The following is a 25,079-nucleotide window of genomic DNA, read 5'->3' on the forward strand; positions in this document are numbered from 1 at the left end:
AATATGGATTGTGTGAAGCAGATTCGTTCTCTTCTCTTAAGCAGTTGTAAAAATGTTTGTGGAAATGATAAATATGAACTTTTCACAAAAATTCTAGATGATAATGAAAATCATGTAGGATTCATCATTAGTGAGCGATTAATCAATATACCACCTAAAATTGCTGTGCCACTCTATGCTGGTCTGAGGTAAGTTTTAAAATTATTTTTTGAAAAATCGGATAATTCTTCTAAATATATTCATTTGTTTCTTTTCTATCAGCATTTTCCCAAGGGTTAAGTAATACAGTATGCAGAAAAAAAGGTGTAAAAGAGATAGGCGCCCTGATGGGAGGTCACTATGACCTGACCGCCCAGAAATTTCTTTCTTTGGCAAATGTTTTCAAACAATTCCGTACATTTGGAGACAGCATTGTGAAATTGCAATTTTTCTTTAATAATAATTCTACCCTAACATATAATCATTCAGTAAAACTCAGAGTTTCATTCGGCAAATATAAAATTTCCCCAAGTTTTGGTCCCCCTGAATAGAGGACATTGACAGGTAGTCAAAATCATAAGAGAAAGAAATAAACTATTGCAGACTTGTCAACTCTCTTGCTTTCATGTTAAATTTTCAGCCTCCTGCCACCAGAGAAATGTCCCTGCTTTTTAAGAAAGAACTCTGACTGTCAAGAGTTTGGTCTTCCTAGTTTTGCTTTTATTTCAATCGTTAAAATTTAGAAAATATAATAACTGTTAAAGCCGAGAATCAGGTGTTTGTTAACCAAATATTTAGACAGTATATTTTTGTAAAATGCTGAGCCAGATACTCTAACAACTTTAAACAAACATTAACAGTTTTCAATTTTTGTTTTTATAAGGCTGACTGATGTAAACTTTTCTGAAAAGGTGTTGGTAAGCACTTTTAGTGTTTTGTAAACTTTTCTGAAAAGGCTTTGGTAAGCACTTTTCTCCCCCCCCCCGCTCATGATTTAATTAATAATAATAATTATACATATATACAGGGTGATTAAAATTAAATGCACAGTACTCAAAGGCTCATAGCTCCGGTTCTATTGAACGAATCCGAATGAAATTTAAAATATACGTTATATAGAACATGCGCTCTAGGTTTTTGCAAAAAAAAAAGTTTAAATTTCTCGCCAATAGATGGCGCTGTAATGACGTAAGAAGAATTTAACACTAAAAATTCTAAGAATAAAAGAAGGTTTATTGAGTTACACAGAGAGTATGCTCTACGTGCATACCCTGCCGGTCAACAATATGCTGAAAGCGTACGATCGCATGCAACATATCGGGATGAATTAGTGAGATGTGGTGTAGGATAGATGCTTTCAACTCTGCTTCATTAGTTACACTTCCTTGATAGAAGCGATCTTTGAGAAAACCCCACAGCCAGAAGTCGCAAGGGTTTAGATCTGGTGACCTTGCTGGCCAAGCAATTGGGAAAGTCCGCGAGATGACGCGTTCATCAGGGAAGTAAGCTTGAATCACAGTCTTCGCACATCGCACCGTATGAGCAGTTGCTCCATCTTGCATGAAGACTGGTGGCCAAACAGCCTCGTTGCCTTAACGCCGGGACAACATGTTCTTCCAAGAGTGTAGCGTAACGGTCACTGGTGGTGGTACACCGAACAAACCCGTTCCCTTTAACTTCCTCGAAGTAGTACGGACCTAAAATGAAGTTCGCCGTGAAGCCACACCATGCGGTGACGTATGGGGAATGTAGCAGCTGTTGTTGTATTTGCATGAGGATTGGTGGAACCCCATATGTGGCAGTTCTGGGTGTTGACAGCACCATCTAAATGAAAATGAGCCGCCTCGTCTGTCCATAAGATATGCGACGGCCAGTTGTCATCCACTTCCATCCTCGCCAGAAAACACAAGGCAAAATCCAGACGTGCAGAGGGGTCGTGAGGTTTCAACTGTTGCACGAAATGCATCTTGTACGGGTAGAACTTCAAAATTTTGCGTAAAATCATACGCACAGTTGCCCATGGAATATTCAGTGTTTGTGCTATTGAGCGACCACTTACAGATGCATTGGAAGACCTTGCAGCAGCTGTTGCAATTGCAACTTCATCTACAGTCACCGGCTGTGTTGCACGACGTCCTCTTCCTGGAGCATCATCTAGGAAACCGGTTTCTTCAAATTTCCCAATCATGCGTTTAACGGCACTGCTGGACATGGGGCCTCTTAAGTTTTCCATCCGCCGATAAGAACAGAGAGCTGCCGAAGGATTGCTCTCATTCTGATAAAACAGTTTTACAATCAGTGCGTGTTCCTTCTTGTTAAGCGGCATGTTAACTGCGGACGAATGGTTCCTTTCAATCATGCATCTCTGTCTTATATACAGAATACGGTCGCTATTCATTTGCATATGGCTTTCGCAGTACTGCTCCATCTATTGGCGAGAAATTTTAACTTCTTTTTGCAAAAACCTCGAGCGCATGTTTTACATAACGTATATTTTAAATTTCATTCGGATCCGTTCAGTAGAACTGGAGCTATGAGCCTCTGAGTACTGTGCGTTTGATTTTAACCACCCTGTATATCAGCGAAATGAACTTAGAACTGCAAAGGGATAGTAAGGGTGGGGAAAGATATATGATTGGGTTACCAACTTCAAAATTATCACCACTTAGCATCTGGCATTTAACCTTTATAATGTGACTTGATTAGAAAATATTCTCATCATTTAACCAGATTGTCAATATTTGCTTTAACTGTTATTTTGGGAGAAAATTATATGGGTTTGATTTTTCGATACTAACAAGGATGATTAACTTTAAATAAGCTTTTTTATTTACGTTTTTTTTTTTTTTTTAATGTCTATATTTTCAAAAATTCAATCTTTTAACATCCAATATGAGAATCATATTTTGTTAGTATGCTCATTTCAAGTTTTTAAAGCAAAATTCCATTTTCTTTTATGAGTCAAAAATTAAAATGCTGAATCGAGGGTTTTTTTTTTTTTTTTTGCTTCAACTGTGTCCACAGATATTAATGATATGTTTATCATAGGATTCTAAAATGCAATTTAAAAATAATTTTTATCAACAATATTTCTTTTACAAACCGTTTTTATACTTTTGATGCCATCATTTTGAGAATTGCGATCTCTTTGCATCCGCTATGGGAATCCGATTTTTCGAATTTTTAATGTTTAGTACGCTTTGTTAAGAGGTAAACAAATGAAATCTCTTTTTATTTTTGTTAAAATAATGCAATTTAAGTTTTAAACAAAATTCTGTGCTTTTTAAGAGTGTCTTGGGTCAAAAAGTTGACCCCTTGACTAATTTTTTTTTTTTACTATTATTTTAAATACCGTACAGAAATATTTTTAGTATACCTAATTTAACGTAATGTAGAACGGTAGATAAGTATTGATACTTGAGAGAGAGCGATGCCGCACCCCCCCTCCCACCCCCAAATACTAGAAAAACACCCCAGAATGATATTCTCGGCATAGAAGAGGGAAACACTCAACTTTAAGTTTAAATGATGCAGTTTGTGCTATCTCTAAATTCTAAAATTTTGTTTCAACTTTTTTTTCTTTTGTCACGAAATTATTTGATTTTAAACAAAATAATTTGATTTTTCACAAACGAACCCTGCAAAAAATCCTGGACAGACCCCTGAGACCATTCATAGCCGACCAATGCAAATAGCCTACATTTGAAAAGGGAAACAAATCATGTATTTTAGTTATTTGGTATTCCATGTTTGCATAAAAAATATAGTAACCCATCGCCAAAAACTTGGAATTTCTGATAATATTGTTGTTTTTAAGCTTATTTAATGTCTTATAGTTAAGCTGAGTCACTGTTGTCAAATGTATATTAAGTACTGTATTAGAACATACACACACATCTTCTGGGGAAGTGAGTAAGCATTATAAATAAATTTTATGCTGCAGTAAATATTAAGTACCAGGTTTGTACGGGTCATGGAAATTCTAGAAAGTCATGGAAAAAAATAAGCCCGTTTCAGACCTGGAAAAGTCATGGAAAATTAAAATTTTCATTCAAAGTCGGGGAAATTTATTTGAAGTCGTGGAAAAATGTCCTGGGCAAAGAGAAAAGAACAGTAGCTAAAGCAGCATTAAAAAACTTGAGTGATTTAACAGTATTGTGCATAAATGCTATCAAAAGTGGAAAATTGAATGATCTCAAAAACAAATCTGAATTTTGAAATCTCATTGCATCCATTTCTGTAGCAGCTGCTTGTCTTTTTTTTGTAATGTAATTTTACTGCTTGGGCATCACTCATTCATACTTGCCAACTCTACTATTTTTAACGGGAGACTCAAGTTTTTTTGCTTCCATCTCCCGATATCCCGTTTTTTACGATTTTCTCCCTTTTTTCAGTTTTTTTCAGTCAATCATCAAAAAGTCTCACTTTCTTCTCAATAGGTGGCGCCTTTTTCTAGTCTACCAATATCAGGGAAAAGGAATTTTTCCAATTAATAACTCATTTAGTAAAAATTAATTTCTTAGAAGCTTTCCACATTACATATTCATCAAAGCACATGCTTTGCCGAAAATTGCAGCAGATTTCAATCCTTTTGCATCTTGAAATTATTTCAATTATTTTTAATGTTTGTAGTTATTTTAACATGTGCTACCCTATACTTACTTATTTTATATTGTATTTTCATTATATATTGATTTCCTTTTTTTCTTTTCGGATTTTAGTAATTAAATTTTCGTAGCTACTTTTCTGGTAGAGACTGGAGAATGTACGGAACTCATGGCGCAGACTACACTGAAATTTAGCAAGATGTTTCAAGATGTTATTTCTCCTCTTTATTTTTTTTTTTTTTTTTGGAGATGGGGGGGACTCAGTACTTTTGGTGTATTCCCAACTGCCACTAATGTGGTAAACCTCCCCCAAATATGACAAACCTAGAGCTATTGTGTTGATCCCCGGAAAGACCACCTGTCGAGTAATCCTTTGCGTTCAAAATTCGAAAAGCAAGACCAAGTGTCCTCCATTAATGACCACCGTCGTAGGAAAAAATTTTGTTTTACGCCAAGTAAGTGATAAAAGCGATTTGATGGAATGAACCCACAGACTTGTACTTAGAACTGAACAAACCACCTCCGCTTCCAGCATTATCACCCATCAGTGAGTTTCGCGCATGTTATAATAGGCAACAATGTTAGGTTAAATACGATTTTTGAGTTGCATTCTACGTTTAATGCTTGGTTTCTTTTTAAATAATTGCAGAAATTTTAGTAATGCATTCCTCTTCAATAGTTATTTTTATTCAAAACTTAAATTTCAGGAAGAGTAGGACACAATACAAAACTGTTTGCAAAAGTACGCACACTTTTTATAGCTCCGCGAATATTTCAGTCAAACATTAGTTATTGATACATCTTTTGTTTTTCAAAGAAATATATTAAAGCAATAAACAAATTCAAGCGCTTATTGTCCGCTTTTGAGTTCTTCTAAATTGCTGTGCTTGGTTTGTTGAAAGATAGAAATTGCAATTTTTAATAAAATGTTTTAAAATCAAATGTTAATATGATTTAGAAGCAACAAGATAACTATGCGCTTCTCTTACAAAATTGGAGCTAATTTAAAAATTACTTTAAGGATACGTAAAATGTTTTTTTTTTTTTTTTTTGAAGTTATAGTAATAATAGTGTCTTGTGTGAGATTCATTTTAACTAAGCATTAAGTTAACGCCCTTTAGCCAGGGCTATGACAGAACTACATGCGATATACCCATGGGTGCCCACCTCCTTTAAGAGCAAGGGCGCAACCCCCCCCCCCCCACCCTAAAAAGGAGAAAATTACTCCTTGAAACAATTCCCCCCTAAAAATTTTAATGAAGCAGTCTGCGTCCTGACCCCCCCCCCCCCCTTAGGTGGGCACCCCTGATATACCGACAGCCCCGTTATCCCATCCAAAGACTGCTGTTTTGTCCTTAAGATGAACTCATCAGTCTGGAATAGGGAATAACCGAGCTGATGGCAGATGACATACTGAGTATGCAACATATTCATCTTTCCCCTCACTCCAGACGAAAAATGTAAAATTACTCGCTTGCTTTGATAATATTTAAAGTAAACCAATATCACTGTGCAGCAAAAAAAAAACCTTCAAAATGCTTCTGCATTATTCTCACTGATTCTGTAATTTGGCCCCTGAATCCGAATATTCCGAATACAGGGGTGCCCACAGGGGGGGATTATGGCGCAAGTTGCGCCATCAAAATTTTTGGGGGGGATTTTTTTTTCCAATAGGTTTTTTTTATTTAGAACATGAATTTTTTTAATTTTGGAGAGAAAAAATATTTAAATTCATTCAACAAGAAATAAATGCATTAATAATACTTTTTCCGCGTACTTTTCAAGGCCGTCGCCGTAGCAAGCCCCCTCCCCGTTTTTTAGAAGTGCGGCCGCCAATTTCTTTTTAGCGATGCAACTAACGAAGAAAAAGGAAAACTCTTCGTTGTTTCAAAAAATTAAAATAGTAATTATAAATGAACAAGTGAAATAATAGTGAGAAAAAGTATTTTTTCTGTCAAATTTGAATAAAAAATGTAATCTTAAAATACAATTGAGGAACATCCATGAGTATCTAAGTAAAGGCTGCTGAAATGTACACTTCAAATATTTTTATTAACACAAAAAGGAAATTTTTCAGTACAGGACAGTCTTCACTGGGTCGCAGAGTGCGTATGTCTGCCAAGTCGGAAACTATGGGCTCGGCTCGAATTAAAGTATTGGGCATAGAGTAAAATTTGAATAATGGGAGGGAGAATAGGCGACCAAACTAACATGTTGCACGCCTTGTCTCTCGGCGGCCCTGGTTATACAAAACCATGCTTCATGGTTCTGCAGTTTAAAAAAAATAAAATAAAAATGCAGAAATAAATAGGACCGCCCATGGGATAGGGGTCGCCGAAACATTCCCATGTGTGTATATATATATATATAATTTTTTTTTTTTTTTTGATGGAAAATGTTGTCCTGAAAATTATTGCTAAGTGGAGAAAAATGTATTGGTCGCCGAAATAAATTTGAAAAAGAGAGATGGAGGGAAAAAAACAGTTAAATGCAAAAAGAGATTCAAAGTATTATAATGAATACTCACACCAAAAGTTCTAAATGTTTGAATGTAAAAATCGTAAGTAAATCATAGTTTGATGAACAGATGCAGGTGGCATATTTAAAATAAAATGAAGTGGAATAGACACCTAAGGTATCGCAGAAAATTACCACATCCGTTCAAAATGTTAAAAGTCCTTTTTCTAAGGCCACAAACGCTTGTATTGCAAGAAAACAAAAATATTAGGCGGGAAAGTGAAAACTTTATTATGGAAAATCCAAGCAAATAATGGTGTTTGGCAAAGGAAAATTGAAAGAAAAAAAAAAACACAAAATGTTCATCAATTATTGAAATTTACAATGAAGATAGGAATCACGTAGCCAAATTGAAAGGAAGAGTGGGGAACTCCAAACCATTCTTTTTACAGCCCCAAAGCTATCCTGGAAGTGAGTTTTTAAAACTTAGGTTTTGAAAAAGTCCCGGGAAAACGTTCTCAAACCCACTCCCTTACCCTAATGTCATTAAAGATGGCCTACACCTAAGTATTTAGGACTGCAATTTCCAAAAGCCGTGAGAGTGCTCCCAACGTAACCTCCAAGAAACACCCTTTCAAATAATCATTCATCATCATACAAGGCCGAATAAATTTCATCTTTTGGACTTTAATTTTAAAAAATAACTTCCTGAGGTGTCTTGAAACTGTCGTTCTCCAAATATTACCGAAGATCCTCAAAAATTTCATTGTTAAGGCTTCAATTCAGAAAATTTTTCGGGGGAGATCTCCAAAACCTTCTACTCCTCTAACAGTATTTAAAATCGTCTACAATTGCGTTAATTGAATTTCAATTTTGAAAATTTGCCAGGGGAGGACTCCGAATCTCTCCACCCATTAACACTGCCAAATTTTTTCTAAAACTGCGGCTTCAACAGATCGAAATTTTTTCGAGAGAATGCTCCCTCCCCCCTCCTCTCTCTCTCTCGTCAACATCATCGAAAAATGTCTTAAATCTGGCTTTTAGTACTTCTGCGAAACATTTCTGGTCTCGAGCCCCTTCAAAACTCCTCCTTCCCTCTTTCATCGAAGGTTGGCTTAAATTACATTTTCGGAGCTTAAATATCAAGAAACTGGCGGTGCACTAAATTTTAACAAAAAAAAAAAAAAGTCTACAATCGCATTTTTAAGGCTTTAAAATTTCAAAAAATTTCGTGTGGGAGGCGCATCTCTCTTCCCCTTAATATCACCATAGATCATCTAAAACTGCATTTTTCAAACTACAATTTTCATATTTTTCCCGGGGGAGAGTCCCCAGACCCCCCTTTACGTGTCACAATCACAAATAACTCATATTTGCGTATGCTTGCTTGAAGTTTGCATTTTGAAAAATTATAGAACAATGACCCCGAGTCTCTTCCTTTCTTAACATCACCATAGGTCGTGTAAAAGCTGTGTTTTTCAAATAACAATCTTAAAAATTTCCGGGGGTGAGCCCCGGACCCCCTCTTTTGAACATAATTAAATATAACGTACGATTGTGTTGAGAATTTAATGTTGGAAAAATTATCGGTAGAGGCTGTCATGGACCTCCTCTCCCCCTTCCTCCCAAACTTAAAATTTAGTCTAAAACTGCGTTTTATGTCTTCAATTTCGAAATAATGCAAGAAGGTAGCCCTCCGACATTCCCTAATTCTGACTGAATATTATTCTTACGATTAAATTTATATTACTAGTACTAAGGTCTAGTAATATGACTATTCCTGCTAAACCAGAAGCCAAATCTTCTCTCTCTGCATATTGGAACATGCATTTGAAACAATTAACGGGTCACCTAAAGCGTACCCCCACCCCCCTCCCCAGTTTTTTGAACTAGCGAAGGCCCTAGTACTCTTTCCAAAACTTAATGACCGAGCCTCTTTTTCAATGAAGATAACATCACAGACGGCATGGAGTTGGTGTCCGTTTCAAAGCTGGATCGGACGATTTGATTTCTTTTCAATTTTTTATAAATTTTCTGGAAGTAGTACAATTCTGCATGATGAATGCGTGTGCAAAAATGATGAGAGGGAGAGAGGTCAAAAATGTTTTATTGTTTGTAATAATTCTGACCAGTATGCTCTAGTCTTCCATTGATTCATTTGCACCTCGACAATCATTAAGAACTAGTTTTGAAGTTTGCGAATAACATATTTTTTGTCCCTCCAATTGACAATTAATATATTTTCTTCATTAACGAAGCTTAAGCTTGGGAAGAATTTTTCATTTCACGTTACACCCATCTTCTCTACCATTTTTAAACTGGTTGCTTCAATTTATCATTAGATGATTTTTATTAAAACTTTCAGTGATGTTTGTTTCCGCTGATGGAAGTAGAACGGTCTGTTCTTAAGGTGTTTAAATTATGTTTCGTAAATCATATTTACTTTCTTCTATATCTGTCATGTATAGAAGGATATTTGATTCATTAAAATTCTCGAGTTCTGATTTTCGATGTGTGCTGAATAGCTGAATCCATTTTTGAGGATTTCCGAAACATATCTGTCATGATGTGTCTGACCCATCTTTTTTTGGATGATGCAATGTCAATTTTGGAAATCTTCCAGGAGAGCGTCCACCCACTGTAGCGCCAGAATAACGCCCTCTTTATCATCAAGAGTCATCTAAAACTGCGTTTGTCGGACTGCAATTTTGAAAAATTTATAGGATAGAGCTTCTGAATTCCCCCTCTTTCCTTAACACGATCAAAGACAAGCCTAGAATTGCGTTTTTGGAGTATCAAATTCAAACAATTGCCAGGGGAATGGCACCGAAATTCACCTTCTACTAACATTATCCAGATCTATCAAAACTGCGTTTTTAAAACTACAAGCTCGAAAATTTAAGTGGAGCGCCCCCCCCCCCCCCCCCACTCTCGTCAACATTATTAAAAAATCGTGTTAAATTTGGTTTTCAGGGCTTCAATTTCGAGAAAATTCCGGGAGAGCTTCCGAAAACTCGTTTTCTTAACGTCACAAAGGTCGGCGTTTTAGAGCTTCAATTTCAGAAAACTGCTTTTCAACCAACCATAGATAGTGCTTTTAAGACTTTGATTCTGAAAATTTTCCTGGGGCAAGCCCTAGGATCTCTTCTTTCCCTAACATTACCACAGATAGTCTAAAACTGCGTTTTTAGAATTACAATTTTGCAAACTAAGGAAAGCCTTCTTTCACACACCGTTAAACTATCTACAATTGCGCTTTTAAAGTTTCAATATTGAAAAATTACCGGGAAGGGCACAACAACCCTTTTATCCCCCAAACATCACCAGAAATCGTCTAAAAACTGTGGTTTTAAAACTACGATTTCGAAAATTTTCCGGAGGAGAAACTTCCAGACCCCCTATCTAAGTGACAGTAAAATAAGATTCATATTGTATAGGTTCATATTGTATACATCTAGTAATGGCTCCATCCCAAGCCAGAAAGTTGAATCCACTCTTCCTGTAATTGTTCATACGGTTGAAAAAAAAAAAGGTGTAGCAAAATTCAGGGGTATCCAAAACTTGTTTACTCAAGGTGCACGTTGTAAAATTTGGGAAGGCAAGGCAGGTCAAAAATCCAACTATATTTCAGTTTAAATGCTATGTTAGCGCTACCCCCCCCCCCCCCCTGAATTTGACTGAAAATTAAACACTCTGAAAACTGTAATATATAACACGGTTCGAAAGCGAGAAAATTTTTGGGGGGGAATTTGCGGCATTGAGCTTGGGGGGGATGGGCACCCCTGTCCGAATATGCCCACCGTTTTCCCCTTACACATAACAATTTTGTAGAAAGCCCCCCTCCCCAACAGTTTTTTTTTTTTTTAGTTTTTCTCAGTTTCTGAGTTTTATTTTTATTTGGAGGCTAAAGGAGCATCCGCAAATATTATTTTGGATGGCAAGAGAGGCTCAAAGTTTAAAATCGTTAAACGACGATGGGGAAAGGCAACATAAAAACGTGGGACTGCGCTTCTTATGCCTTTCCCTTCGATTGTGCAGGGGGTCCCACAAATGGATCAGGCTTACAGTTCCAAAATTTCAAATCGGGCCCTGGACATGCCCCCCCCCCAAATAAAAAAAATATATCAAAAATAGTATCTTTTTATTCTGCTTTTTTTTTTTAAGAAGATTAAAACTTTTTTTTGCTGTAAAATCTAGGAAAAAGATTCACTCCTATGATTACGCCCGAAAAAATTTTCCCGCTGTGAAAAAATAATTTTAAAAAAATTGAAAACAATCTTGTGAGTGTCGCGTGTTGCATACGAGTCGCATGGCACTAAAAAATACACTATTCTGGCTGATTCTTATGTAAAAGGACAACTTGAATCGAAATATTTACAGAACGAAAAGTAGCAGTTTTTAAACCAAATTGTAAAATGTATGTTGTAGTGTATTTAAAAGATGAATATGATGACTGATTTTTTTTTCTCCCGAATAGTATTCTCTCGAAAGTTTTAGAATGCATATACCCATTTTATAACCACAAACTTAACGTTTAAACAATTAAAAAAAAGTTGTGTTCGTGTATTGGAGTATTGTTAGAAAATTCATCCCGCATATGTCCTCGTTCTAGGCGTTTTTAGATAATTACAATCAAAAAATAAATCCCTCCGCCGATTAATTGGCAAAAGGCCAATAATTAAAGAATCGGCAGTTAGGCCGATTGCTATTCCGACCGATTAATCGGTGCATTCCTAAGATACACCAATTAATCGGCGGAATAGCACCGACCTAAGATTAGGGGAAGAGTAGGTAACGTGAGATGCAAAATTTCAATCATTTTTTATTATGAAAGAACATTGAAATCAATTTCTTTTAAATTCTATACTACTTGTATATGTTACTGTAATAAGTATTATGAAAGTTGACTTAGAAAAATCAACAAATTCAGACAAAATAAAAACAAAATGCAATTTCGTCTCACTGTTCCCCCATTGAGGGGGAACAGTAAGACACAGTAAGTGGGAACAGTGAGACACATTTATTAAGCTAGCGAACATCGAATAAAGAATTTATTATTTTTTTTATTTAAATATAGAGGAACCTGGGGAGCCTTGACCACGCTTTCAGAAAATCATATTTGTAAATTTTATTCTGAAAATTTAAATGTCATATGATAGCACATAGGAGAGACTGGGGTTACTTGATCCCCACTTTAGTTTTCAACTTTTTCCTCTGCTGTAAATTATTAATTTTTTTTTTTTAAGTACGTTTACAAAGGTAATTTTTTCCTCTGTCTGACAGTATTTTTTTAGTTGAAATTAAACAGATAGTTTTGGTAGAATAATTATTTTTAATAATTTCATAAAAGGATCATGTATCCCCACACCATGGGATACATGATCCCTTCATGGGAGATACTTGATCGCACCGAGAAAATACGTAGACTTTTCATTAGATCAGAAATGTATTTAGGGACTTTTGTTTTCTACATAATGTTTCTCAAAAATAACTATTTCTTATTTTCTTTATTAGGTCATAATAATATGAACACCAAACAGCATTGTTGTAAATTCCACTAGGACATTCGTAAAAAAAATGTGCGCAACTTTAATGAACTCTTATGATGCTTTTGATCAGTTACTTATTCTCCAATACATTACATTTTACAATGAACAATATATTCTTTACTAATAATAAAGAGTCTCTCTGTCTGTCAGGATCTCTGTGACGCGCATAGCGCCTAGACCGATCGGCCGATTTTCATGAAATTTGGCACATAATTAGTTTGTAGCATAGGGGTGTTCACCTCGAAGCGATTTTTCGAAAATTCGATTTTGTTCTTTTCTATTCCAATTTTAAGAACATTTTCCCGAACAAAATTATCATAAGATGGACGAGCAAAATTACCAAGTTATCACAACGTGGGACCGTAACATGGGCAAGCCAATTGGCGAGAAATTCACCGCACATTATTTGTACATATACAGGCGAACCAAAAGACATTTTAATTTTCTACTGCGGACAAAGCCGTGCGGGTGCCACTAGTTTATAAATAAAACTATTAACAATTTTTTTAAAGTTGAATAATGAAGCTAAAATTACAACAAATAAAAATAAAAAATAGGATGACAAGCACAAAAATTAATTTATTTGCTTCTTGTCTTGCAATAGTAAAAGTAAGAGTTTTATCAATTGAATTAATTTTAAAAAAGAGGGAAGATAAATGTAAGTATCAGTATACTTATAAAAAAGAAGACAAAGCCTAGTATCTTATACATATAAAATCTGAGTATCTATCTATCTATCTATGTCCAAGCTTCTTCTCCCAAACGACAGTGAACTGACCATCGAACCAGGTATCGATGGATTCGTCATCTTCCCGTCTTCATGTTTGGCTATTTAACATAATCCTCCGATAATAATTAGCGGAGATATCAATTAAAAATTATTAATTATGACTCTTAGATTTCAAAAAAAAATCCATATTTTTCGAAGGCTTTCCTCCATTCAAATTATTATTCAGTGCTTCAACTCAACTTTCCGGATGAACGCTTTTATTAAAATTTACAGCGTGAAGAAAATCATTGAGATGAAAGATCTGTTGCCATTTCTTTTTCTCGAATATGAACAGGTAAAATTCTTGTTTTTGTTTTGAGGCTTTTCCTGTAATCAGGGGATTTAAAATGTTTACTTTTTTGGGGGGTTTTCCGCAATCTGCCGCAAAACTACACTGACTTTTTTTTTTTTTTTGGTTCAAGCCTGAGTGTTGAACTCGCGTCACTTGACATAACTTTTATTTTTGATGTGGACCGTGCAAAGCCGGGCGACGCAGCTAGTATGCTTTTAAAACCTGAAAAGTCAAATGCAAACAATTTGTTTGTTGTAGTTCTGAAAGTTCCGCTTAACCCAACTTCTCACATTCATTCTCATTTACTACACTTTTATCAATTTTTCAGGGAAAATAGATTGATTAAGCATATTTCCTTTCGTTTTTGAGAACTTATTTCAAACTCTAGAAATCCAACTTTGCATTCTATCCGCTAATGGGTCTACATAATGGGCAACTCACTTTTTTTGTTGTAAAAAAATCTAACTAAAGTAAAATCATTTTTTTCATTCAAACAAGGATTTGTCATCTATTTCAACCTGTTCAAGCTCATTTGGCTGATCAGAACATAATTCATCAGCGGTCAATCAATGTGAAATCATACAGGCTATGTTGCTCACTATTTTTGATTTAAAAAATTTTTTTCCTGTTAATTAACTTTCATATTGAGAGTCTGAAACGGTGGTTTAAAAATTTTTAAACCTTCAGAATTTTTTTTGGCAGCCACTTTTTGGTAGCTGCGGAGTTGACTTTTCATGAAAATAGTACTTTACAAAAACTCTTAGAACTTTTTTATTTATCAATGAATCAAGATAATTTAAAAACATTTAGATAGAGCAGAAAGTGACCTAAAATTCTATAGTAGTCATTTTTCTGAAAAGTTTTAAAAAATTGTGTAACATTGCCTTAAAAATAAGATTTTCCATGTGAAATTTTACATTCTTAGCCTAAAAATATTAGTAGACGGAAGTAAGATTCACTCTTACTTTTTTTCTCCTTGAATAGATATTTTATAAAACTACTCTTAGAAGCAGTATGAAACGTCTGAAGCAAGTCAATATTTTTATATAGTTAGTCAAACATGCCATCTTCGAGAAAAAATGCTAAATTTAAGATTCAATATCTGAAAAGGGACTGAACGAAAATCTATGAAAACTTAACTGTACGCCCTTCATATAGTAGTAAATATGTGGCGAAAATTTTATATTTGATCCTTTAATAGTTTTAGAAATATGGAGCCTCAAAGTTGTCTTAAAAATCACATTTGTTTTCACGGCAAAAAATCATCATAATGCAAAATGTCTTCTACTCATTATATCAGTTGCTGTTTTGTAATATAAGCTATCCTTTTACACTTAATGTATGATATTTAAATTCACTTATTTACAAATTTTACTCTACGTTAATATCAATAAAAATTTTCTTTTAAATTTTTCACAGCCTTATTGTGGCCATTTTTTTTTCAACAAGCTGTATTTCAGACTCTAGAAATCCAACTTTGCATTCTATCCGCTAATGGGTCTACATGATGGGCAACTCACTTTTTTTGTGATTAAATATACAAAACATTAGACAGTCCGGCATTTAACACACTGTCACAGATACTATCAGTGTTTAATTACTATTAAATTACTTGTCATCATCACTATTATTTTTTATGTTTTCTTCTTCAGTTTTTTGAACAAATAATTTTGTGGCACTTTTGTGACAGAGTGATTTACCTGGAGTTAAATCAACAGGCATATTTGTAGGCTTAGACAAATGTTGCAAAATGACTATCTATTTCAATGGATATTCTAAGTTAAAGCAACTTCTGATCCGCTTCTGACAATTCAGCAACTTCCTTAGTCACTCTTTGGTAACCTTTTATATGACTTTGCTCACCATTGAGAACACCCACATAACAGTTCATATTGGACAATCACAATGTAAAACATAACTAAACTGAAATTAACACATAAATGAATCTTTTAGAAAAATATCTAATGAGTTTTCTTAGTAAAAAGCAAATGAGCTTGTGATAAATGTATAATCAGAGTCAGAGTCTGGAGACATAATTTTTGCAGCACTCTCTTGTTGTTTATTAGTTATGTTCTCAAAATGTTTATTCGTTATTCCTTCATAAATTGTAACTGTCATTGTTACACATTCCATTTTATGAGTTTAAGAACATGTTTTTCGTTCTGCCTTGTTTTGATAGCAATGAGTTAGAAATCTTGCTCATTCCATACATTATTTTGCTTCCTATTAAGACAGCTCAGTTCATGTAGTCTACCTTCTTTACTAAAAATTAAGGTTTTATGCGTACATTAATGAGAATTATTTTAGCTTTGTGTTACATCGTGATCTTCAATATAAACTCTAGTGTGATAGGCAAGATTATCAAAGAGTATGTTTATGGACATGAGAAGTATGCATTTGTTCCCTGCTCATAAAACATAAACAATATAGAACATAAATATTTGTTTCATTCTTCTAAAAAAATTAGATTTACAAGTTTTGACTTATTTTATGCACTGTCTTACTATCAGAGCACAGGAATTTATTAGGAAATCTGTTCTGATGTACGTAGTAGTTGGTACTTGTAAAATATATAATGAGATATTGGAATCAATTGTTTTTGTGAGGGGAAAGTAAATTTAAATATGATACATTTTGTATCAAAAGGTTAGTTTATACAACAAAACAACAACTGGTATAATGAGTAAAATACATTTTGCATTATGATGATTTCTTGGCGTGAAAACAAATGTGATTTTTAAGGCAACTTTGAGGCTCCATATTTCTAAAACTATTAAGGGATCAAATATAAAATTTGTGCCACATATTTACTACTATATGGAGGGGGTACAGTTAAATTTTCATAGATTTTCGTTCAGTGCCTTTTTGGATATTGAATCTTAAATTTAGCATTTTTTCTCGAAGATGGCAAATTTGACTAACTATATAAAAAATTGACTTGCTTCAGACGTTTCATACTGCTTCTGAGAATAGTGCTATAAAATATATATTCAAGGGGAAAAAAGTAAGATTGAGTCTTACTTCCTTCTACACTAATATTTTTATGCTAAAAATTTAAAATTTTACATGAAAAATCTTATTTTTAAGCTAATGTTACCCAAATTTGTTAAAACTTGCCAGAAAAATAACTAATACAGAAATTTAGGCCATTTTCTGCTCTATCTAAATGTTTTTTAAATAATTTTGATATGTTCATAAATAAAAAAGTTATTAGAGTTTTAGTAAAGTACTATTTTCATGAAAAGTCGACTCCGCAGATACTAAAAAGTGGTTGCCAAAAAAAAATTCTGAAGGTTTGAAAATTTTTAAACCACTGTTTCAGACTAGCAATATAACAGTTAAATAACAGGCAAAAAATTTAAAAATCAAAAATAGTGAGCAACATTGTTTTCTTTTCCTGTATGATTTCACATGGATTGACCCTCAGTAGAGTTAGTTTATGTTTAGATGTTTGAGGTGTTATGTGGGTTAAATGTGCGAACTGATATTTTAATTCTGAAGCATATTTACTGCAGTGATTATTTAAATATTTCACGCATGCTATGATACATTTTATTATTTGATCATGACTTTGCTAGTTATTACGAACCAAAGGAACTTATTTTAAGAAAGGAGTTCAATTTTTCCCCCTGCACCCTTAATGAAATCATTAAAAGATAAAAAGTTAGTTTTCTGACAATTACTCAGAACTACTAAAATAATACTTTCTGGAATAAAATACCGTTTTAAATAATTTAAAGGGGGACCCCCAAATCTCTTCTCCCCTACCATTACCAAAGATAATAAAAATGCATTTTTAGGACTACATGTTTGGTTTGTGACTATGAACATGTAGATTGTGTTGGAAGTTTTTTATTTTTTCATTTAATGTAATTCTGGCTTTGCACTGTGCGGCCGTACAGATCCTTGTACAAATCATCGTTTTGATGAAATAAAACGAATATTCATGTTTAAGCAATGTGCTTGCAATAAATAGCAAGAAAAAATGAGAATGCGAAGAAAAATGGTGAACTGACCGCAGCAAACACGTGTCTTAAAAGGGAAATGAAAAATTCCTTTTCTACCTTATCTTGCAAATCGAGTTCTCTCCTTAGTTTTGGTTGACAGTAATCCCCTCTGAGGGCGTAGCTCACTCATCAAGTTTCCGCTCGACTGGAGGGGCGAGCGAATTATGGGCGACAGCCTTAAAGCCAAAGCAACCCTATATTAGTTGCATGGATTTCAAGTTAAGTCACCAGATCTTGCCAACTTTTTTCCGCAAGGAAAGAAAGACTTGTATTCCAAACCTCCAGCTTCCCCAAACCCATGACCCCCTACAGAGAGGTCAACAATAGAGGCAGTCTCTACACCCCTCTGACTCCCAGGGGGATTGTGGCAACACTAGCTATTGGAAACTTTTCCAAGTATGGCATCTCTGACCATGAATTTTATCAATTTCATCTAAATGTGCATAATGAATGAAATGAATCTGTATGTGTATAGATGGAGATCAATAATTAAGCAAAAGGAGGATTGAAGTACATTGCGCAGTTTGATAGATTAAGCAGTGTGCGAGTCAAAAAAAAAAAAAAAACTCTTGATCTATATATGATTGAATGATATGCTGCTTGTTAGTTTCATCTATTATATTATTTTTTATCTAAATTAATATTAAAATAATGATTTTGAAATTTCATATATCGCTCATTTGGAAGTAGAACTCTTCAGTCAATTAGCATTAAGAAAAGTAAGTTTGCTGTGCTCTCCAGTAGAGGTGCAGATTAGCGGTCGCCACTCGCCAATTGGCGACCAAAAATTTTCAATGGCTACCAAAGATTTCAGCGCCGATCGCCACCGGGTGACCAAAGGGGAAAAAAATCCCCCCAAGTTGAAGTTATCGATTGCACTGTGCTTTCGGATCGTTTTTCATGCTGTGGTAATCACTAGTGTTCCCGCTAGGCCGTTTTTGAAGGGCGCAGCGCCATGCCCTTCTTTTAGATCGCGAAATGCGCCCTGCTCTTTTCAAAAATAAGAAATTGCACCTTTTGTTTTTAAAAAATGCATCAACCATCGTTTCGACCTGCCGCGATATCGGGGCAATTTTATTTGTCCAGCGATCGTCTGCAAAAACGCCAATGTCTTATCCTTGTTCCCAGAATTTCACCTTGAAAACGGCCCCATAAACAAAAGGGGAAGCAAATACCTAGGGGAAGAAGGGATGAGATTCTCAGAATTCAAAGAGGCTTATCAGTAGGAAACAAAGGCATGTTCTTCCCTTCTACTGAGGGCTTGTTTTTGTAAGGTTGTGGGAAGGAGTGGGGTCTTCTGGGAAGGGAGAGATCTTTGCTTCATTCCTTCCCATCCTTGATCTTCTGAGAATCAACAATGAGAAAGGGAATAGGACAATTTCCTAACATTTCAGCCCTTTGTGTCCGTTTTTCGTCTGCACGTGGAAATTAGGCTTAGCTACTTATAGCGCATTGCTAGTGATTGTGTAGCAATCTTTTAACATCTGTTTCTGGAAAGTTAACTTTCTGATTGTTTCCTAAGAAGAACATAGTACAAAGCTTACTGGGCTAAAGTACAAGGGTATTTTTATCTCGGATTTTTAACCCCATCCCCCCCCCCCCCCAAAACCGTTTGAAATGGAAACATCGCATTGACAGGACGTTCATTCAATTCTTTCCTTTCTGCTAAGTATTTTAATTATCTTTGTATATGTGTGTGTGTGTGTTGTGTGTGTGTGTGTGATTCATACAACAGATTATTTAAAACACTTATTGACATAACAAAAAGCATACTTTTCACTTATTTGTGCTTTTTTCTAACTGAAATAATCTTGCACTGTTTCTTTTTCATTCATAAATATTATACAACTGATTTTTAAAAAAATCACAAAATTAAAATGGCAAAATATTAAATTTTCACAAAAATTGTCTGAGATTAAAATTTTAGCTTGGCCCAAGCTGTTTATGCATTGCATTTAGGAGCGCATACATCTGCGAGCACATTTGTGTTATGAATTTGAACAACTCCAAGACTAGGAAATAGAACTCAAATAAAATCTTTTTAGTTTTGCAACTTGCTACCACTGCATTTTTGAAGCACTGCACACAGTATTTTAAGTTAATTATTCTATTTGAAGTGTAATATATTTAAAAAAGAAGAATTTATACTCATCACAATTTTGATGTCTACTAAAATACTTAATGGCGCAATGCACATTACTAGGCAGTTTCTTTGGTAGGAAGGGGGGGGGGGGGATCAGTTATTAAATACTGTTCTTCTTAAATTGAAATTCAAAGGGTTTTGAAATGCCTAGATTTTTTTTTTTTTTTTTACTCTTATAGGTAGTTAAAATTATGGCCTGAAAAGTGTTGAAAAACACCCAAAGCCAAGTTTCAGCATTAGCTAAATGTTCCTATGGAGTGTGGAAAATGTGCTTAGCTTAGTTGGCATTTGTGTGTGTGTGGGGGGGGGGGGTGAGCTAACCCTATTCTGAACACAAGTGCGTTTTCAGGATGAAATCACATTTAATACTAAAGTCAGTGATGACGGCGATCAAGGTGGGGGGGAGGGGAGGTCATGGTGCAGACTAGACTGTTTGAATTTTTGCAAGGTGTTTTAAGTGTTATTTCTCCTCTTAATTTTCTGGGGGGGGAGGATTGGGGGGCGCTCAGTTCTTTTTGAGTGGTGCATCATTGGTCTTGGATGGGGGGTGGGACACCGCGTTGAAATAGTGCCCTTTTTTAAAAAAGTGCCCCTTTGAAAGGCCAGCACCTTGCCCTTTTTTTTTCCTAGAGTGAACACTAGTAATCACTCGTCTAGACGCGACGTCACTTACTGACCTTCAAGATAAGTTGAAATGTTGCCCCTCTCCTCGCTGATTCGTTGACCACTTCCCGTTTGCTACACCTACACTGCGTTAGGGGCTTAAAACATTGATCGGGGAGGGGGGGGTGAAAACTGAACCCCCCCCCCCCCCCCCCCCCCCCCCCGCGGTCCAGCAGATATGATCCCCGAACCCAATTAAGGTCAACACCGCAGCATCTGCAGACTTGATTTCAGTTCTTCAAAACGAAGACAACCAGCATCAAGTCAGTTCATTTTTCATTATTATAGAAAAAAAAATTTTTTTTTTTTTTTTGGAAAGATTACTGTAACGTGTGTGACAAACTAAACATGGCATCAAATACATTATTTTTCTGCTGTATAATACGCTATCGATTTAAAAATCAATTTTTAGAAGTACCAAATTACTTTAAAGTGGCCGACTTACACCGGTGTCATGAAACTTTTCACGACTTGCTTCGCGAAAATCTGCTTCCCTTGTTCCTTTTACATCTTGCAAATATTTTAATATAATATTTTTTTTTCAATTTGAAAATATTTTGACTGATGCAGCGTTAAATTAGCTTATTTAATGTTTAATTTTCATGACTTTATTTAGGGAGCCATATTAAATTTGAAATCGTACTTCGTGCGAAAAATTGCACTTCGTGATTTAGATTTCAATCCTTTTACACCTTGTAAATATTAAAAATATTTCTTAAAATCGGAAGTTATTTTGCGCAGGTTAAATTTAATTAGCTTATTTCGTGTTTGATTTTAATGAATGGATTTATTTTTGGATCCAAGCTTCCTTTGTAATCGTACTTCGCGGGGAACTGCACCTCGTGGTTGAGTTTTCAATAGTTTTGCATCTTGTTCATTTCTTAATATTTTTGACAAATGAAAGTTATTTTGTCGTATACTACCTTAGATTAGCTTGGTCTATGTTCCATTTTAATAAAAGAATTAATTTTGAAGCCACGCTTCCTTTGTAATCGTACTTTGCGGGGAATTGCACCTCGTGGTTGAGTTTTCAATCCCTTTGGATCTTGTACAGATTTTAATATTTTTGATAATCGGAAGTTATTTTGGCACAGGCTGCCTTAAATTAGCTTATTTTTATGTTTATTTTAAAGACTTGATTTATTTTTGGAATCGTGCTTTCTTTATAATCGTACTTCGCGGATAACTATAACCACGTGGTTGAGTTTTAAATCCTTTTGCATCTTATACATATCTTAATATTTTTGACAGACGAAAGTTATTTAGACAAATGCAACCTTATAATAGTTGTTTTATGTTCTATTTTTATAAAACAATTTATTTGCCATGCTTCCTTTGTAACCGCACTTCGCGGGGAGCTGCACCTCGTGGTTGAATTTTCAATCTTTTTGCATCTTGTACAATTGTCTTCATATTTTTTATAAGCAAAAGTTATTTTGATGTGTGCTACCTTAGATTAGCTTGTTTCATGTTCCATTTTAATAAAAGAATTTATTTTTGGAGCCATGCTAACTTTGGAATCGCACTTTGAGGATAATTGCATCTTGTGCTTTAGATTTCCTTTTGCATCTTGTACCAACATATTTTAATTTTTTTGGCAGTCGGAAGTTGTCAGATTTAAGTTTTTTTAAAATAAATAATAAATGCAATTATTTTCGGGAAACGCGCCGACATTGCACACCAGTTTTGCTAATCTTTTTGCATTTTTTAAATACTTCAGAAGTTTTGATAATTGAAAGTTATATTTTTATAACTAAAAAGTAATAAATCCTGTTCATATATTTATTTTTACAGGCTTTATTTTAATCAATTTAATTTTATCCTAAAATATTAAATCTAAACATTTTTTTTTTTTTTTTTTTGCTGTTGAATTTGAAATGTATTATTTCTATAAACGATACTAAATGTCATACGTTGAGAGGCAGATTTCTAGAGTAGTGGATAGCTACTTTATTAATAGTTCAATTCTAATTCAGACTTTTAAAATAATCATTTGTTCGCAAACTACAAATATTTTTCTAGTTTGTTTTTATTATGTGGTTTTGAATTTTAAAATTTGGTCCTACAAATTTAAATTTGCAAATATGTTGGCTAGGGGGATTCCATGAAAAGTGAAACCAGTAGGTCAAACAAATATTAGATTTTAAACTTAATGTGTTCCTCTATCCTATTTCAATCCAAATCATTCTCAGATTTCTTCAATGAGAGAAGGAAAATACTTACCAATCTTCACTGGTACTGATTTTTATTGTGCTAAGATTTTTAATACATAGATATATAAAATATATGTACAGTGAAGCAGAGTTTATACGTTTTTGAAGGGACTGTATGAAAAAAGTGTATAAGGGGAAAAACGTACAATGGGTATGCATTAAAATGTATTGGATTCTGCAGGGACCAATTCAAAAAACGTACCAAAGAGAAATGTATAAACGGTGCTTTTCTGTATATATATATGTGTGGGTGTATGTTTGGCTACCAAAAATTTGAAGTGGCTACCAAAGTTTTTGGTGTTGGTAGCCACTGGCTACCAAAGAAAAATACTAGTCTACACCTCTACTCTCCAGTGGCTAATATTAGAACAAAAAATCTGTTAAAGAAGATCACATCATTTGAAGGCCTTTAAGTGAATAAAAAAAGGGAATTAAAAATTTCGTATTGTGGCCCTCTTTTTCCAAACAAGCGATATATATAAAGAGAATTGCACTCTGTCATCGAGACGGTTTTTTCAATATAACTTTGTACAAAAGCTTTCCAAATCAACACATTTAATACCGTAAGATCCCCAATACGTAAGGACATGTGTAATGTAAGCAACACTTACTACTAAAAGAGAAATCAGAGGGATAAAAAGAAGCTTTATTGAAAAAGTAGCATGGAGCGCAATGCGACTGAAGGCCGAAACATCCCTGTGATGGGTGTCCAGCAAGAAACATCCGGTCTTTAGTAGGGGATATGATCTCCCCCACCTGCTAGGCAGGTTTCACAGCGTCTGCCCATGCTGAGAATGAAGATGTCAATGAGTTGTTGAAGCATTGCTGCCCATTCGTCTTGCAGCGCCAATCGAAGCTCCCGAATCGTTACTGGTGGTAAGGTACGAGCTGCCAAGCGTCTGCCTAGAAAATCCCATACATGCTCGATGGGATTGAGATCCAGAGATCCTGCCGGCCAATCCATATGTTCAATATCCTCACTCTCTAAGAGCTGTTCGGCAGCTACTGTGCGATGACATGGTGCATTGTCGTTCACAAAAAGGAAGTGTACCCATAGCGCCTCTAAAAAGACTCACATATGGAAGAAGAATCTCGTTACAATAACGGATCCCGTTGACTGAACCTGCGTCGAAGATGTGAAGGTCTGTACGACTACCAAGCATAATGCCTCCCCAAACGAGAACACCGCGACCTCCATACCTGTCCCTTTCAATGATGTTCGAGGGATGATTGCGGCTTCCCCGCTCTCTCCAGATGAGTATGCGATGAGAATCACTACTCAGACTGAATCTGCTCTCATCTGTAAAGAGTACTCGTCCCCATTCATTGTCTCTCCAATCCCGGTGTTTCCGGCACCACAGAGAACGCCTTCTCCGATGGGCAGGCGTTAGAGGTACACACCGTATAGGGCGTCATGCAAACAGACCACCACCATGCAGTCTTCTGGCCACGGTAAAACGCGATATTGGTCGTCCAGTTGCCTGTGTCATGTGACCTTGGGTAAAAGCATCCAGATGTCGTCTAACAGATTGATTATTCGCCATTTCCGCTGAGGCGGCAACTCGGTGTGATTTTAATTGCTATACGGCGTGCAATCTCTTTGCCAGAAATACTGATCTTACAGAGACAACATGCTTTATACTACTCAGACACTCCCCCATTACGTCTGCCTGCATATCTGCGCATGTGCTACCGTACATCACCTTACTTAATCTCCTGATTGGTCTCTGTCCGCTCTGCCTCTTCGTTCAGCTGATATGCTAATTTTTCGACTTCGTCCTTAATTTTTGCACACCAGTGTAAATTATTTTCTATTATTTCTTTAAAATTCATAAAGCACTAATATTATTTTAAAAATTAATAAGAATTTTGTTTCAGCTTTAAGTGTACTTTTTAACTAATTCTATTTATTACATTTCCCCCCTAGCCATGATATAGCCAAAGCAAAGGAGAAAAAAGAATCATATAATTTTTCTTGTTACCTAATTATTTGTAAAATAATTGTCTTTGATGAAGGGTCAGCAAATGAAAATGTAATATATCTCAATGCAGAAGAAGAACTGATTGCAGAGGTTAGTATTTCATGACTATTTGAATTTATTAGTTTGATCTATCAAATGTGGATGAAAACCTAACTTCAAAATATTTTCTTTAGGTAGCAACGTTCTCTTTTGATTTCTCAGTTTCTGAACAGCAAGACTCTGGCTTAGGTGGTGCATGGACAGATGATGATGATGAAGGTCATCCCAAAAGAAGGGTACTGGTGTTTCCTGCATCAGAATGGGACTCTATGTATCATAAAATGACACAGGAACTGGGAACATAGTTTTTTTTTTTTTTTTTTTGCTTTGTTTTTTTTATATACCATTAAAATGTCAAACTATTGTTTCATTTCATTCT

At 35.0% G+C, this 25,079-nt stretch overlaps 1 protein-coding gene across 1 annotated transcript; it reads left to right on the forward strand.

The window, feature by feature from the left end:
- Positions 1-25,051, forward strand: LOC129230728 (protein BCCIP homolog; the record flags this gene model as incomplete). The annotated part of the gene is given in 3 exon segments (XM_054865147.1): positions 1-188; positions 24,607-24,751; positions 24,835-25,051. Coding segments are annotated over 3 exon segments (504 nt in total), but the record flags the coding sequence as incomplete, so codon positions are not given.
- Between the last annotated feature and the right edge of the window lie 28 nt (positions 25,052-25,079).

Source organism: Uloborus diversus, chromosome 9 (assembly GCF_026930045.1).
Source record: "Uloborus diversus isolate 005 chromosome 9, Udiv.v.3.1, whole genome shotgun sequence".
Lineage (NCBI taxonomy): Eukaryota > Metazoa > Arthropoda > Arachnida > Araneae > Uloboridae > Uloborus > Uloborus diversus.